At 32.2% G+C, this 15,026-nt stretch overlaps 1 protein-coding gene across 1 annotated transcript; it reads left to right on the top strand.

Moving 5' to 3' along the window:
- Positions 1-9,983: 9,983 nt before the first annotated feature.
- LOC127246783 (ubiquitin carboxyl-terminal hydrolase 24) lies at positions 9,984-14,927 on the top strand. Its single transcript, XM_051268336.1, has 7 exons — positions 9,984-10,426; positions 11,067-11,687; positions 11,814-12,001; positions 12,295-12,542; positions 12,982-13,127; positions 13,744-13,920; positions 14,278-14,927. Exons 1-7 carry the CDS (start codon positions 10,409-10,411, stop codon positions 14,464-14,466), a joined length of 1,587 nt encoding a protein of 528 aa, XP_051124293.1. The 5' UTR covers positions 9,984-10,408; the 3' UTR covers positions 14,467-14,927.
- Positions 14,928-15,026: the final 99 nt, after the last annotated feature.

Here is a 15,026-nt window from a genome sequence, read left to right on the forward strand (position 1 = left end):
TAGATTCCAGTTATTTCAGATGTCTTTTGTGACAAATTATTAAGTATTTTCTATATATGATATAACTAGCATATTACATTCAATTTTCATGCCTAAATCAAAGAGCTAGTAGATGCTATTAAGATTCCAAAAAAGACAGTGACTGACTTATGATGCTATTAAGATTCTACTCTTGTTATATTAGTACACAAATTTCCTTTCACTCGACTAGAGTTATCGGCTATATGAATTACTCCCGGTCCAAATCACATGCGTCATTTGGAGTTTGTCTTTTTTCTTTTATGTATAAAATAATTGTATTGGTAATAGTATGTTTGAAGTTTAAGTAAAAATTAAGAATATTTCAGTATTAATATATAATTACTTTATCTAAAATATGAAAAAAATACTTTGAAAATAAAAATGATAATAAAAATACTTTAAATTGAGACGGAGAAAAGTGGAGGAAAGTATGATTTGTTGTGTACTAAATTTCCATAACAGTGCCCTTATGTACCAAGTAGATGGAACATTGAGGTATATCTGAATAATGTTAGTGATGAATCACTAACAAAGAATGACGATGTTCATATTTTGATTGGTGTATTAAATTCAAAACTTTACCTTGGCAACGATACAATACTTTTAGCAATTGACTTAAGTGTTCTATTTTTTTCATTGTTAGTGTTGTTGATACATGAATGTAACCAAGGCTAAAACGTTATATTATTATTGAGCTCAGCTAGTGTATTTTCTGATGCAAATCTATAAATCTTAAAAGATATGAAAATAATGGGAATTTACCTCCTCTTTTGTAGATCTATTGTACTTGATCAGTAAAATTAATTAAATAAATTTTATTTCTAAATAATCTATAAAATAGCTATTTAAACTACAAACGAAAAACACTTGAACATATTCATTTTATAAGCACAAATGAGGGCTAGGCATATTTGAATATGTTACCAATCTGTATGAATTCCTTACACATTTTTATTCAAATATTTTATTGGTGTGATAACATATGCCTTAAGATTAGTGACAGAAACAAAATAAATGAGATTTAGGCTATTATTACAATTCCATTTTCATAAAGATTAAAAATAAGGATACTTGGGGGCAGAAATCAATTTAGGGAATAAAACAAATTTAAAACATGAGTTACTTTGGAAGACCGTGTGTAAACCAAATTAAACACTTAAACATCCAAGTTTAATTAATAAAACTGTGCAAGATTTCAAACACAAACAAAAAAGGCCTGCAAGCTTCCATACAAGGAAGAACATAGGAAAAAAAAAAAAAAAAAAAAAAAAAAAACATAGAAAAACATAGTACAGAACATAGAAAAACACAGTACAATATAATACAAGCTAATTGAACACAGTTACTAACAACGAATAATAAGCACATAATTAATACAACTGTGCAAGATTTCAACTACATATTCGAGAAAAAATGCCTCTGCAAACTTCTACACAGAGAAAAACATTGTATAATACAAGCTAATTGAACACACTTGCTAACAACAAATAATAAGCATATAATTAATACAACTATGCAATATTTCAAGCGCAAGTTCCATTGATAGATATTAACCATATTAAAAGAAAAGCCTACAAAAAAAGAAAATAAGCACACAATGAATATACTAAATAGTGGCCGGCGCGACCAAACCCAACACAAAGAGCAAACATTGCAAACAAAATACAAACTTTGAGGCATATATGGCCCCAACAAAAATTAATCACAATCCAGGTTTTCACCATGCCAACCCTCAAACAATAATAAACACATAGTTAAAACAAATACACAGCGTTCTGGGACACTGCCCCTCATAATTAATACGCACACAATAAATACTAAAATATACAAGCTTTCAGAAAAGGTATGCAAGCTTTCCGACATGAATACACACAAAAACACATAGTACAATAACACTTGCTAACAACGAATAAATACAACTATGCATGATTTCAAGCACACATTCTATTGATAGATATTAACAACAATGAAACAAGTCTAACCTCCAAAGAAAATAAGTATACACTCAATATAAATATAGACTGGGCACAACCAAACCAAACACAATGAGAATACACATTCCAAACAAATACACAAGCTTTGAGGCATACATGGCCCCAACAAAAGTAAGCAAAACTCAAATCGATATGTAGGATTTCACCCCGCCAGCCATCAAACAATAATGACTACAAAGTTATAAAAAAATAACGCAAGCTTTTGGCACACCTGCCCTAATAATTAATAAGCACAAAACAAATTATAAAACATACAAGCTTTCAGAAAAGGTATGCAAGCTATCAGTCATGCACACACAACAAAACTTAGTATAATACAAGCTTCTTGAACACACTTGCTAACAACAAATAATAAGCACATAATTAACACAACTATGCAAGATTTCAAGCACACATTCCATTGATACATATTAAAAACATTAAAAAAAAAAAAAAAACACTACCTCCAAAGAAAATAAGCACACACTGAAAATAGATATATAGTGTGCACGACCAAACCCAACACAGAGAACACATATTCCAAACAAATATACAAGCTTTGAGGCATACATGACCCCGAAAAAAAGTAAGCACAATCCAAATATATATGTCTGTTTTCATCATGCCAACCCTCAAACAATTATAAGCACATAGTTATAACAAATACACAAGCTTTTGGCACACTTGTCCTAATAATTAATAAGCAGACAATAACTAATAAACATACAAGCTTTTAGACATGCATACACACAGCAAAACTTAGTATGATACAAGCTTCTTGAACACACTTGCTAACAATGAATAATAAGCACATAATTTAATACAACTGTGCAAGATTTCAAGCACAAATTCAGAGAAGGCTTGCAAGCTTTCAGACCGGAATACACACAACAAAACATAGTATAATACAAGCTTTTTGAACACACTTGCGAACAACAAGTAATAAGCACATAATTAATACAACTATGAAAGAGTTCAAGCACACGTTCCATTAAAAGATATTAACCACATAGACAAAAGTCTGCATCCAAAGAAAATCAGCACACACTCAAAATAGTATATAGTGGCCGGCACGACCAAACCCAACACAAAGAGCACACATTCTTTACATATATACAAGCGTTGAGGCATACATGGCCCCAACAAAAAGTAAGCATAATCCAAATAGATATAAGTTTTCACCACACTAGCCCTCAAACAGCAAAAAAACACATAGTTATAATAAATATACAAGATTCTGGCACACCTGCCTTTAATAAATAATAAGCACACAATAAATAAACCCAAATCCAGACCAGCTTAGACCCAGACCAAACCGAAACCCAAATCCAGAGAGACCCCGAAGCAGACCAGAACCAGCCCAAACCTAGCTCTGCCCTAGATCCTGACTAAGACCCGACCCAGCTCAGGCCCAACCTAGAACAAAACCCAGACCCAGCCCAAGCCCATGCCTAGGAAATTCCCAGACACAGACTCAGACAAGACCAAGACCAAGACCCAGCCCCAGACTCAACCCAAACTCGGACCCAGCCCAGACCCAAATCCAGAACCTGACCAAGGCCAGACCCAACCCCAGCCCACCCCAAAGCCAATCCAGACCCAAACCTAGGCCAAGTCCAAACCTAACTTAGATCCACCAGCTCAAGCCCAAAAGACCACATACCCAAGTGGAAAAAAACAAATTCATTACAATTCCACTTTTATAAAGGTAAAAAAATACTAATACTTAGGGGCGTAGACATCACTTATGGATAAAAAACAAACTTAAAACAAGAGCTACTTTGGAAAACCATATATATGTAAACTAAAACACAATACACAAATTAAACAGGTTAAACTCCAATATTTTTTAGGGTGTGTTTGTTTGTGGGTTTGGATTTTTGAATAGTAAAAAATTGAATTTGAATAGTTCTTTGATGTGATATTTTGAATGTAAAATAATTTTTTAGTATAATATAAAAAAAAAAAAATTAAAAAATAATTGTTTGATTTGATATTTTTTTTAAAAAAAATCTGAATAGTAAAAATTTGCTGTAAAACCCAAAAAAGAACACAACTCGGTTTTAGACTGGTTAAAACATAAGCTAAAAACATAAATTTAACAAGCATAGAGAAATACTCTAATACTACTAACATAGCAAATTCAAAACTTAGATAGAAAAATTAATCAAATTCCATTAAATTCATTAAATAAAAAATGAAAAATTGTTATGTAGTTACAAATGAAAATCAAATTAAAACATTCCTTTTCGAAAATTTGATTGTTGTGGTTTATTATGAATTCTTGAAAACAGTGATGAAAACAAATCTTGTTAGAATTACTCAATCATCTACCATGAAAACTAAGAACATGTTTTATACAAGTTGGAGATATAGAGCCTAAACTGAAATGGAAGAATTGTAAAAGCATACATAGTTAACATATGTAAAAGTGATATTCCACTAAAAAATATGAAATTACAATATATAAGTACCCTTTAGAAATTAGAACCACATAAACCCAGCATAAACTAGATCCATACCAAGTTCAAACCAAGATACAGACCCAAACCCAGACCAGCTTAGACCCAGACCAAACCCAAACCCAGAATAGACCCAAACCAGACCAGAACCAGACCCAAACCCAGCCATGCCCCAGATCCAGACCCACACAAGACCCGGGCCCAGGCCCAACCTAGAACCAAATCCAGACCCAGCCCAAGCCCATGCCTAGGAAATTCCCAGAACCAGACTCAGACCAGACCAAGACCCAGCCCCAGACTCAACCCATACTCAGACCCAGTCCAGACCCAAATCAGAACCTAACCAAGCCCAGACCTAAACCCAGCCTAGCCCAAACCCAGTCTAGACCCAGACCTAGGACCAGCCTAAACCTAAATTAGATCCAGCTCCAGACCTAGGACCAGCCTAAACCTAAATTAGATCCAGCTCCAGACCTAGATCCAAACCCAACCCAAACCAGCCATGAGCAGGCATAACCCAAACCCATACCAGCCACAAACTAAACCAAGATCCAGCTCAAGCCCAACCGATTACAGACCCAAGTTTTTTTTGAAAAAAAAAAAAAGAAAAAATCATTACAACTCCATTTTTATAGAGGCAAAAAAAAATACGAAAACTTGGGGCCAAAACCAATTTTGGATAGAAAGCAAACTTATAACAGAAGCTACTTTGGAAAACCATATGTGCGTAAACTAAAACAAAATACACAATTAAACACTTAAACATCAAATTTTAAACAACTTAAAACATAAACTAAATAACCTAAATTTAACAAGTATAAAGAAATGATCTAATGCTACTAAGTACTAACATAGCAAATTCAAACTTAAATAGATAACATAATCAGCTTCCATTAAATTCATAAAAAATGTTTTGTAATTACAAATTAAGACATATCTTTTGGGACATTTGGTGGTTGTGAATTATTATGAATCCTTGAAATCAATGAAGAAACCAAGCTTGTTGGAATTACTCAATCATCTACCATCAAAACTAAAAATATGTTTGATAAGAAGAATTGTAAAAGAACACATAGATAATAAATGCATTATTCCACTAAAAAATAAGATGAAATTATGTTATAAGTAGCCCTTAAAAAAACACACAAACCCAGCATAAACCAAGACTCAGACCCTAACCCAACTCCAGACCAGACCCAGCGCTGCCCAAGATCCAGACCCACGCAAGACCCGGGCCCAGGCCCAACCTAGAACCAAACCCAGACCCAGACCAAGCCCACGCCTAGGAAATTCTCAGACCCGGACTCAGACCAGACCAAGATCCAGCCCCAGACTCAACCCAAACCCAGAACCTGACCAAGCCCAGACCCAACTCCAGCCCACCCCCAACCCAGTCCAAACCTAGACCTAGGCCCAGCCCAATCCAACCCAAGTTGATCCAGCTCCAAACCTGGATCCAAACCCGACCCGACCCAGACCAGCCATGCGCAGGCATAACCCAAACCAGCCACAAACTAAAACCCAAGCCAGGCATAGAACCATCCCAAGAATTGGACATGGAGTAATAAGATTAATCATAATAATAACCAAAACCAGGGAACTAGACACATGCCCACCAAAGATTAAAAACAACTCACATACTTCAGTGCAATAAACTTATAGTATGAATAAATATGTAAATCTCCAGCACCAATAGCATAGCATAACATAGTAATTAATCCCTAAAGATTAAGAGAAAGTTGAATAGGAATTAATTGTAGGAGGAAAAAATGGTTTACAGGAGACAGTGAGAAAGGAGGTTTCCTCTGATGAAAAAACCATGGAAATTGCAGCGGAGAATAAATTAAAAACATTTACAGTTTAGAGAATATTCCGTACCAAAGAACCGCGTCTTGAGAGGCAAAGATGGTAGGTGCAGATGTTTACCTCACAGCATTTCCCCAACAAAATCCATAAATAGAAATCATCTAGGCGTTGTAATTCACCGACAAGAAAAAATCAATAAAGAAAATGAGTATGTCAAAACACGAATTATGAATTCCAGAAAATAATAAAACTATCCAGGCAATGAAATTAAAGAGAGACTTGAGAGAGAGAGAGAGAGAGAGAGAGAGAGCCCAACCACATAGATCGGGTTGATAATCGAATCTGATCTCTGAAGAACCAACATTCCTCACAGAGAAAAAAAAAAAAAAAAAGAGGGCTTTGCGTACAAAACAAAAGAAACAACAAAAAACGACTCTAAACTTACCGACACCATTTGGCTCAAGAAAATCGGTGAGATTAACTCCAGCACAGCAGAGGAGGAAGCAACGCGGAGGCTTCGCTCTCGATTCTCAAATCTCAAACGTCCAGAATCGTCACTGGACTTCTTCTGCCTGCCTGGTGTGAAGTGTAGAAGGGCAGATACCTACGCGCTGCCTACGTATATCGTCTTAATCCTACCGTTAGGAATTAATTAGTGCGCTGTAACCATATATACAATGCCAATTGCCAGCTGTAATACAAAATTAAATGGTAAATTATTTACTTACCATATAAAACATACTTTGTACTGCTTCATCCGAACCCTAATAAAGGGTTAATTAGTGGGCAATTAACTATAAAGACAATATAAATATAAATATAATAATATTACTCTTTAAATAAAATACTAATAAAGACGTCAATTTTTGTTAGAAACATAATACTAATAGCATACGATAATATGATCATATGCATTAATGTTATTATATAATAAAAATAATAATATAAAAATAAAATATATTAACGAATTATTATCAAATTTTTTAAAAATATATATATTTTTATATTACAAATATAATATTAAAAAAATATTATTATCATAATAAATATATATATTTTTGTTATCTTTTCTTTTCAATACCAAATACTACAATATATTAAGGGTGTGTTTGTTTGGGGGTTTGGATTTTGGATTGGGATTTGAATAGTAAAAATTTTGAATTTGAATAGTTGTATGATGTGATATAAATAGGGTTTGATGTGATGTTTTGAATGTAAAATTGATTTTTAGTATAATATAAAAAATGAAAAATAGATGTTTGATTTGATATTTTTGGGGGGAAAAAATTGGATGAATAGTGAAAATCCTCCAAAATCCTTCAAACAAACACACCCTAAGTGTCGTTCTCTTTTTTAATAATCGAATACAATATATCGTCATATTGGTGACAATGGAATAAATATTTATATGTAGTATATTTTTTTCGTTGAATCATTAATTTATATTTTATTTATTTTTTATTTTAATATTATTTTTAAAAATCGTAAATTATATTTTTTATTTTATTTATATACATATTTATTTTTTAATGTAAAAAATTATATATAAACAATAATAATAATTAATAAAAAATATAAAAATAATTTAATATATTGAATGATAATATTATAGTACTAAAAAAATTATAAAAATAAAAACATTAATATACAATATAGTGATATATATGTTATAATATTTTTAGATTATTAATAATTATATTATTTATTAATTAAATTAATTTTATAAAAATATAATACTCTATCCTTGTTTTTTTGTTGAAAAAATAATGATGTGATGTAAAGTCGGGTATTTGTGAAAAAAAAAAAGTAAGACATTTAATGAAATATTTATTTTGTAATTAGATGTCAAAAAATATAAATATGTATACTTTCTAACCATACATACGAAGTAATATATAATAACTTTTTAAATATAAATGTATTTTATTTATAAAACTTGTCTTTGATATAGATTTATACAATTATTTTTCAATTCTATGAAATATATATAAATCTACCAGGAATTCAATTAAATCTGTAAAAATCTATATCCACATCCATATAAATCCGCAAAAAATTCAATCTAATTTATAAAAATTCATCTAAATTAATTATTAAAATTCATCAAAGTAGATCGTATGGATTTTCTAAATCCATAAAATATTTAAAATCTAAAAAAATACATTAAAATCCAATTGAATACACCATTTGAATTTCAATATGAAAATTTAAGTTGGTAAATTAAGTGGAAATTATGTGATGTTACGAGAAAAAAAAAAATTGTATATATATATATATATTTTTAATAGTGTGATAAAATAAAGTATATTAATTATTTTTTTATTTTAGTATGACATACAGTAACAATTAGAGCAGACAAATTGTACTTGGATATAAAAAATTATATTTGAAAATTTTTGGACCAGTGCCGGATAAAAGTGGGGCGTGCCTGACTTAGTCTCGCCCAACCCAATTTTAGAATTAAATATAAATTTAGAAAATACTTTTATAAATATATTAATAAAATAATTTATCTTTAAAATGAGAGTGTAAGCTAATATAGGGGTGGATATTCGGAATTTTGTCAAATTCAAATCGATGCGAAAATTCGAAATTTTTGAAAAATACAATTCGAACCGAACCGAAATAACCGAAATTCGAAATCTGAAAATCTGTAATCCGAACTAAAAAATCCGAACCAAACCGAAAAATCCGAAATTCTAAGTATTTTTATTATTTTTTAAAAAATTTTAAATTCTTTTATATTTTATTATTATTTTATAATATTAAATATATATAATATATAAAAATTAAAATATATTAAAATATAATTAATAAATTTGAGTTTTTTATATTAAAATATAAAATTTTCTAATAAAATATTAAATATATATAATAATAAAATATATTAAAATATTATATTTCAGATTTCGGATTGGTTCGAATTTTAAGTATACCGATCCGATCCGATTCGAAAATCCGAAATTTGTTAAAAATTCAATCCGATCCAATCCGAAAAATCCGAACTAAATTTTAAATTTCGATTTAATTCGGATTGAATTTTCGGATTTCAGATATTTTGCTCACCCCTAATCTAATGTTTAGATCATCTAGTTTACTTATAATTATAATGTCATAGGTTCAATTCTCATACTAATGTCATAGGTCCTACTACTGCTTTGTTTTTATAACAATTTTTTTTTAAATATATTTTTTCTAAAAAAATATTAAAAAACAAAACAAACGCACCCTACGGATGATCCACACAATATATTTAAATAATCATTTAAGATTCATAATATAATATATGTAGAAAATATTTTAAAAATAATTGTTGTATAGAGTGATTATCGACTATTTGCTACATGATCGTAATTATTCATATTGTTTCACATAAATAAATAAATAAATCTGATGGTAATAAAGTAAATACTGTAATAAAATTATTTAATGAATTGTGTATGAATGTAATTTTAATAGATTAAAAAGGTACTTCCTCCCTTCTAGAATATGTTACCGAAATATAAGAATTTAGATAAAATATAACTATTAAAAAATTATTATTATTTAATAAAAATAATTATAAATTAATATAAATAAATAATTTAATTAAAATTTAAAAAATTATAAATTATAAATTTTAAAATATAATTAAAATATATAATTAATTTTTTTATTTTAAAAAAATATATATATTATGTGGAACTAACGAATAGAAACAAATTAAGTGGACAAGCAAAACAATCAAAGAAGAAACCAGTCTGCTATGTAAAACCTAAACCTAAACCTAAACCTAAACCTAAACTGAAGCTGAAACTGAAACTGCTGTTGTTGCTGCCCAAACCGAAAGGGCTATTCAATTCAAACCCTCCCTACCACTGCACTGCAGCACTTCTCCCAAAATCCAATCCAATCATATTCCACATCCAATCTCAATCTCCGCACGCCAATTTTCCGATCCATGTCCCATTCCCCAAACCATATTATTCTCTTCAATCGTCTCGTTCCCTCGCTCAATTTCGTATACGACTCGTTTCCCTGTCAAAGCTTCAGGGATTTTCTTAATTTATTGTTTTTCCGGCAGGTTACCGTATCTTCTTTATTTCATATTCCCGGCGCGTTCTACCTTCATTATTGACGGGTTGTTGCATTAACTGCTTTCTGGCCATGGGTGACCCTGCTAAGGTGTGTATGTTGTTAATTCAGTTATGGATATATAAGATTGCCGTTTCTTAAATTTTTGTGCGGGTGATGATTTACTGTTTGGTATTTGGGCTATTGCTTTATGTGCGTGCTCTTTATTGTTGTTGATTGTTAAGATAGAATTTTGGCTTTATTACTTGTGGGCAGTCTGATGTTGGTGTGAAGTGAGATATTATTGTTAAAAAGGTTGTTGATTAATAGCAGTTTTGGCTACAGGCATCACATTCTGTTAAGAATCTTATCCAGTTATGTCGAACTACTTCCACTTAGGCAGTGCTCTGTTCTTTTATGGGTTTTGTGTTTTTTCTACTGTAGAGTCTCTTGATGAGTTTTTGTTTTGAAATTGGCGTTTTTCCTTATTTCTCTATGTGTGTTAATCTTCATTCGTTGAATTTGCAATGGACGAGAACTCCTTTTGAAACTTAATTTTGTTTCCTTATAGGACGAATAGAGGTTTTTGATATTGTTTGGCCAACTAAATGTAGAATGTTATGTGATCAGTGCTGAATGTTTTGGAACACGTTGACTAATATGATCGAAAGTTTGTTGAATGCGCCACATGTTGAAGAGTGGAATAATGAGGTTAAAGAACTACTGAATGCCTTAAATCTTATCTCTGCAGGTCTTACTTTTTGGGTCATTCTCCGAGGACGAAACCCGTTCATTGCTAAACCAGTCAGTTACAAATACCCAAAAGCCTTGTGAAGAGAAAGAATTAGATGCCGATCCCCCAAAGCTTGGACCAGAACTGGCATTTGGCAGTTTTAGTGCTGTTTTTGACTCAAATGTTGCTTTTCCTAATGGACCCGGAGATGATCTCAAATCTGTTATCCATAAAGACAATAAGAACTTAAGTGGGAAATCAACTACCCATTCCACACACACTTTGTTAGAGAATGGGAAAAGTAACAACTACAGTCCTTCTCATCACAAAGAACAAGAAGTAACTGATGGGATCGGTTTTTATGCATTAAATGTATCAGATGAAATACCAACCTCTGAGCTTTTGAATTATGAAGGTGCAAAATTCAATGGCACAATCAGCGAATCCACAGTTGCAGTGCCTCATAAGGAGGCTCAGTCAAAGACGGATGTGCCCATTTTAGATACTCGAGATCTTTTACCTCGGGGCTTGGTCAACTCCGGAAATTTGTGTTTTCTCAATGCCACATTACAGGCACTTTTGTCCTGCTCTCCATTTGTTCATCTTTTGAAAGGACTAAGACATTGCAACATTCCAAAGGTTTGTCTTTTCTAAATGCAAATATCTCCATACTCTATTTTTTTTAATACTATTAATCAGTTATAATTTGATCAATCCTTTATATGCAAATGTAAATTATGCGAGCATATCAACTTTTGTTTTCAGGCTGGCTGCCCTACATTAGCTGCATTTGCTGAGTTCATTGGCGAATTTGATGCAGTCAGTGAAACATATGAAAAGAAGAAAGATAAAGCTGTCCTTGAAACTGGCAGGCCCTTGAGACCTACCATGTTTGAAGGTGTGTTAAGAAAATTTACTCCAGATGTATTGAGTAGCATTTCAGGAAGGCCAAGGTCTGTTAATTCTTACTTATGTTTCTTAGTTTCCTTTCAGATGACAGCTTTTTTAGGCATGTATATATTCTCGTTGCAGCTTGTTCTATGTTGTTTCTGTTAAAATTTCAGTCACTCTAATGTCCCATGGATTTACAATAATGTCGGCATTAGAGGGCAATTGCCTATTTATCTTTTTTGAAATTATAGTTAAACCTGCTTGTGAATGATGCTTTTTTGGATCATTGTTTTTTCTTACTTATATTCTTCTATAGAAAATTTTAAAAAATCATACATTTTCTTTTTCTACATAGACAAGAGGATGCACAAGAGTTTCTAAGTTTTATTATGGATCAAATGCATGATGAATTACTAAAGCTTCAAGGTCAATCCCAGTTGGATGGGATGAATACATCCTCCCTGGTTTCCACAGCAGAAGATGATGAGTGGGAAACAGTTGGACCAAAGAATAAATCTGCTGTGACTAGAACACAGAGTTTTGTTCCTTCTGAGCTCAGTTCAATTTTCGGTGGACAACTGCGAAGTGTTGTGAAGGCTAGAGGTACTTATCATGAATTTATAATGAATTTTTGTTCTTGTAGAATCTGCTCAGTAAGATGTAATGAATCTGACCCATGAATATAACTATAGTAATTCAAGAAATAAGTATGAAGAGTGAAGACCTTATATGAATTCGCTACATCTATTTAATTGACCTACATAGATATCCTTCTAGAATTAAAGCTAAAATTCTAAATACCAAATGCAATTTAATGAGACTTGTCGTCAATCATCTGGTTGGCAAACCATGAGATGTCTAGTTGATGATAACTTTCGTCTAAACTGGTATGTATGTTGGTTATATAAGACATGCAGGCAATAAGAACTGCATTCCTATGCTTTGAGCCTGAATTGGTGTTGTATCATTAGTGGCTCAAAATTTTGGATATATCATGAACGGAATATAATACTATAAATAATTAATGTCTTCTTATATGCAGGAAACAAAGCCTCTGCAACCGTTCAGCCATTTTTGTTGCTTCATCTGGAGATCTCTCATGAAGTTATTCGAACTATTGAAGATGCCCTTCGTGTGTTCTCTGCACCAGAAACACTTGATGAGTACAGAGCATCAACAGCTGGAAAGGTAGAAATGGCATATCAATGTTCTTACTGATGCTAATTTCCTGTTGTTCTTCGAATCTCTTCTGAAGAAATTTGTTCCCGCTAGCTTCATATTTTGATCCTTGATAATGAAATATTGATTCTTTCATTTTGAATTGGATTTTTATTATTTGAAGAAACACTTGATACCAAGATTGGTTGTTCTGATTGATTTAGCAACAAATCTTTCCTGCTGCTGTAAGAAACTGTGATATATTGCAGAAGTTACTTTTTGACGGAAGTATTAAAAATAATTAGACTGCAGGGACTTCTTTCTTTGTATAGGTTTATTGAATTAAATTACTTGCTAGTTTAAAGAGGTTGGCCAAGTAAAGCTGCCTCACACCCCCGACGCCAACCAATAAATTTTGCATATTTTAAATGTATTAGATTGAGGAATTATTTACAGTATTTAGATGTAGTTTGAATCGTCAGATAAATTCTCTTGGGTTGGATACTTTCAAGCGAGATGAATTTGGAATTCAGATCAGGAGATATCGGTGATATAAATGTTCCCTGGTGCTAATGTAGGTTAATATTCCCACTAGTTGACTATAAACAGCAGTCTCTAATGATGATGCTATCTTATGGAATTTCAGGCAGGGGTTGTTGCTGCCCGAAAATCTGTCAAAATTCAGGCACTTCCAAAGATAATGATCTTACATCTGATGCGATTTGGCTACAGCAGCCATGGGAGCACCAAATTGCATAAGCCTGTACACTTCCCTCTCGAACTGGTTTTGAGCCGTGATTTGCTTGTTTCTTCTGGAGTGGAGGTAATGTTGCCCTCTTCATGATTTACTTGTGCTTCCTAATACAGATCATTAGTTGGGACTTGGGAAGGTATCATATAATTATGGATTTTATTTCTCCTGATGGACAATATTTGCAGCAGGCTTTACTGTTTGAATCTTACCGGCTTTCTGTCCATATCGCTTGTTTTATAATTTAAAGTATTGAATAGAGCATTAGAGTGTCATGGTAACTTTTGTTTACATTTCAAAAATATATTATTGAGAACCAAACTTGTCTGTACAAAATTTATGTCACAAAAACTCTTCGTATATCCACTTTCCACACAAATAAAGCAAACACTCTGTATCCCTCCTCACATGATCTGTTCAAATGTACAGGGGCGAAAGTATGAACTTGTTTCGACAGTAACTCACCACGGAAGAGAAGCATCAAAAGGGCACTACACTGCCGATGTTCGTTACCCAAATGGCCAGTGGTTGCGGTTCGATGATGCATCAGTTGCTGCAATCAGCACAAACCAAGTGTTGCACGACAGAGCTTACGTCCTCTTCTACAAACAGCAATAGGACCACCGATTGAGAATCTCTAACACTAATTTATCATTTAGGGTAATGTTATCAATGTTCGCTTGGAGATTCAGAGTTAATCAATCTATCTGCCTCTGGAAGCCACGCAAGTCTTGGTCAGGCGAATTGTCGATGGTAAGCGTGGATGCAGCAGCGGTGGTGGCGGGAGTCGATTTTGTGGCTGCAGTAAGAAAGTTTTGGTAATTAAATTGGAGCCTAGTGTTGCTATGTTTGCGATGTACTTCGGAATTTTTAAATTTCACAATGTAGAGAAATAGAATGTGTTATTCTTCTACCGCTTGTTTAGGGAAAATTATATATATATATATATATATTTAGCATATTGAGCTCAATTTAATTATCATCCTAGTGTTCTTTTAATGTGATGTATTATAATATATATATATATATATGTATTAGTGAAATTGAGTTTAAATAGTAAAATTGTGTAGATTTTCCCCCCCAGTTATCAATTATTTTAAATACCTGATTATTAGTATTTCTGTGGATGCATATACTTTTTTACCACCAAGTATTATATATCAGTAACTGCACGGAGC

The sequence above is a fragment of the Andrographis paniculata genome, unplaced genomic scaffold (assembly GCF_009805555.1).
Source record: "Andrographis paniculata isolate CXL003 unplaced genomic scaffold, ASM980555v1 Contig30END, whole genome shotgun sequence".
Taxonomy (NCBI): Eukaryota; Viridiplantae; Streptophyta; class Magnoliopsida; order Lamiales; family Acanthaceae; genus Andrographis; species Andrographis paniculata.

Coding starts and splice junctions, on each gene's coding strand:
- LOC127246783 (XM_051268336.1), top strand. Junction 12,002..12,294: donor AGCATTTCAGGAAGGCCAAG/GTCTGTTAATTC, acceptor TTTTCTACATAG/ACAAGAGGATGCACAAGAGT. Junction 13,921..14,277: donor TTGTTTCTTCTGGAGTGGAG/GTAATGTTGCCC, acceptor TCAAATGTACAG/GGGCGAAAGTATGAACTTGT.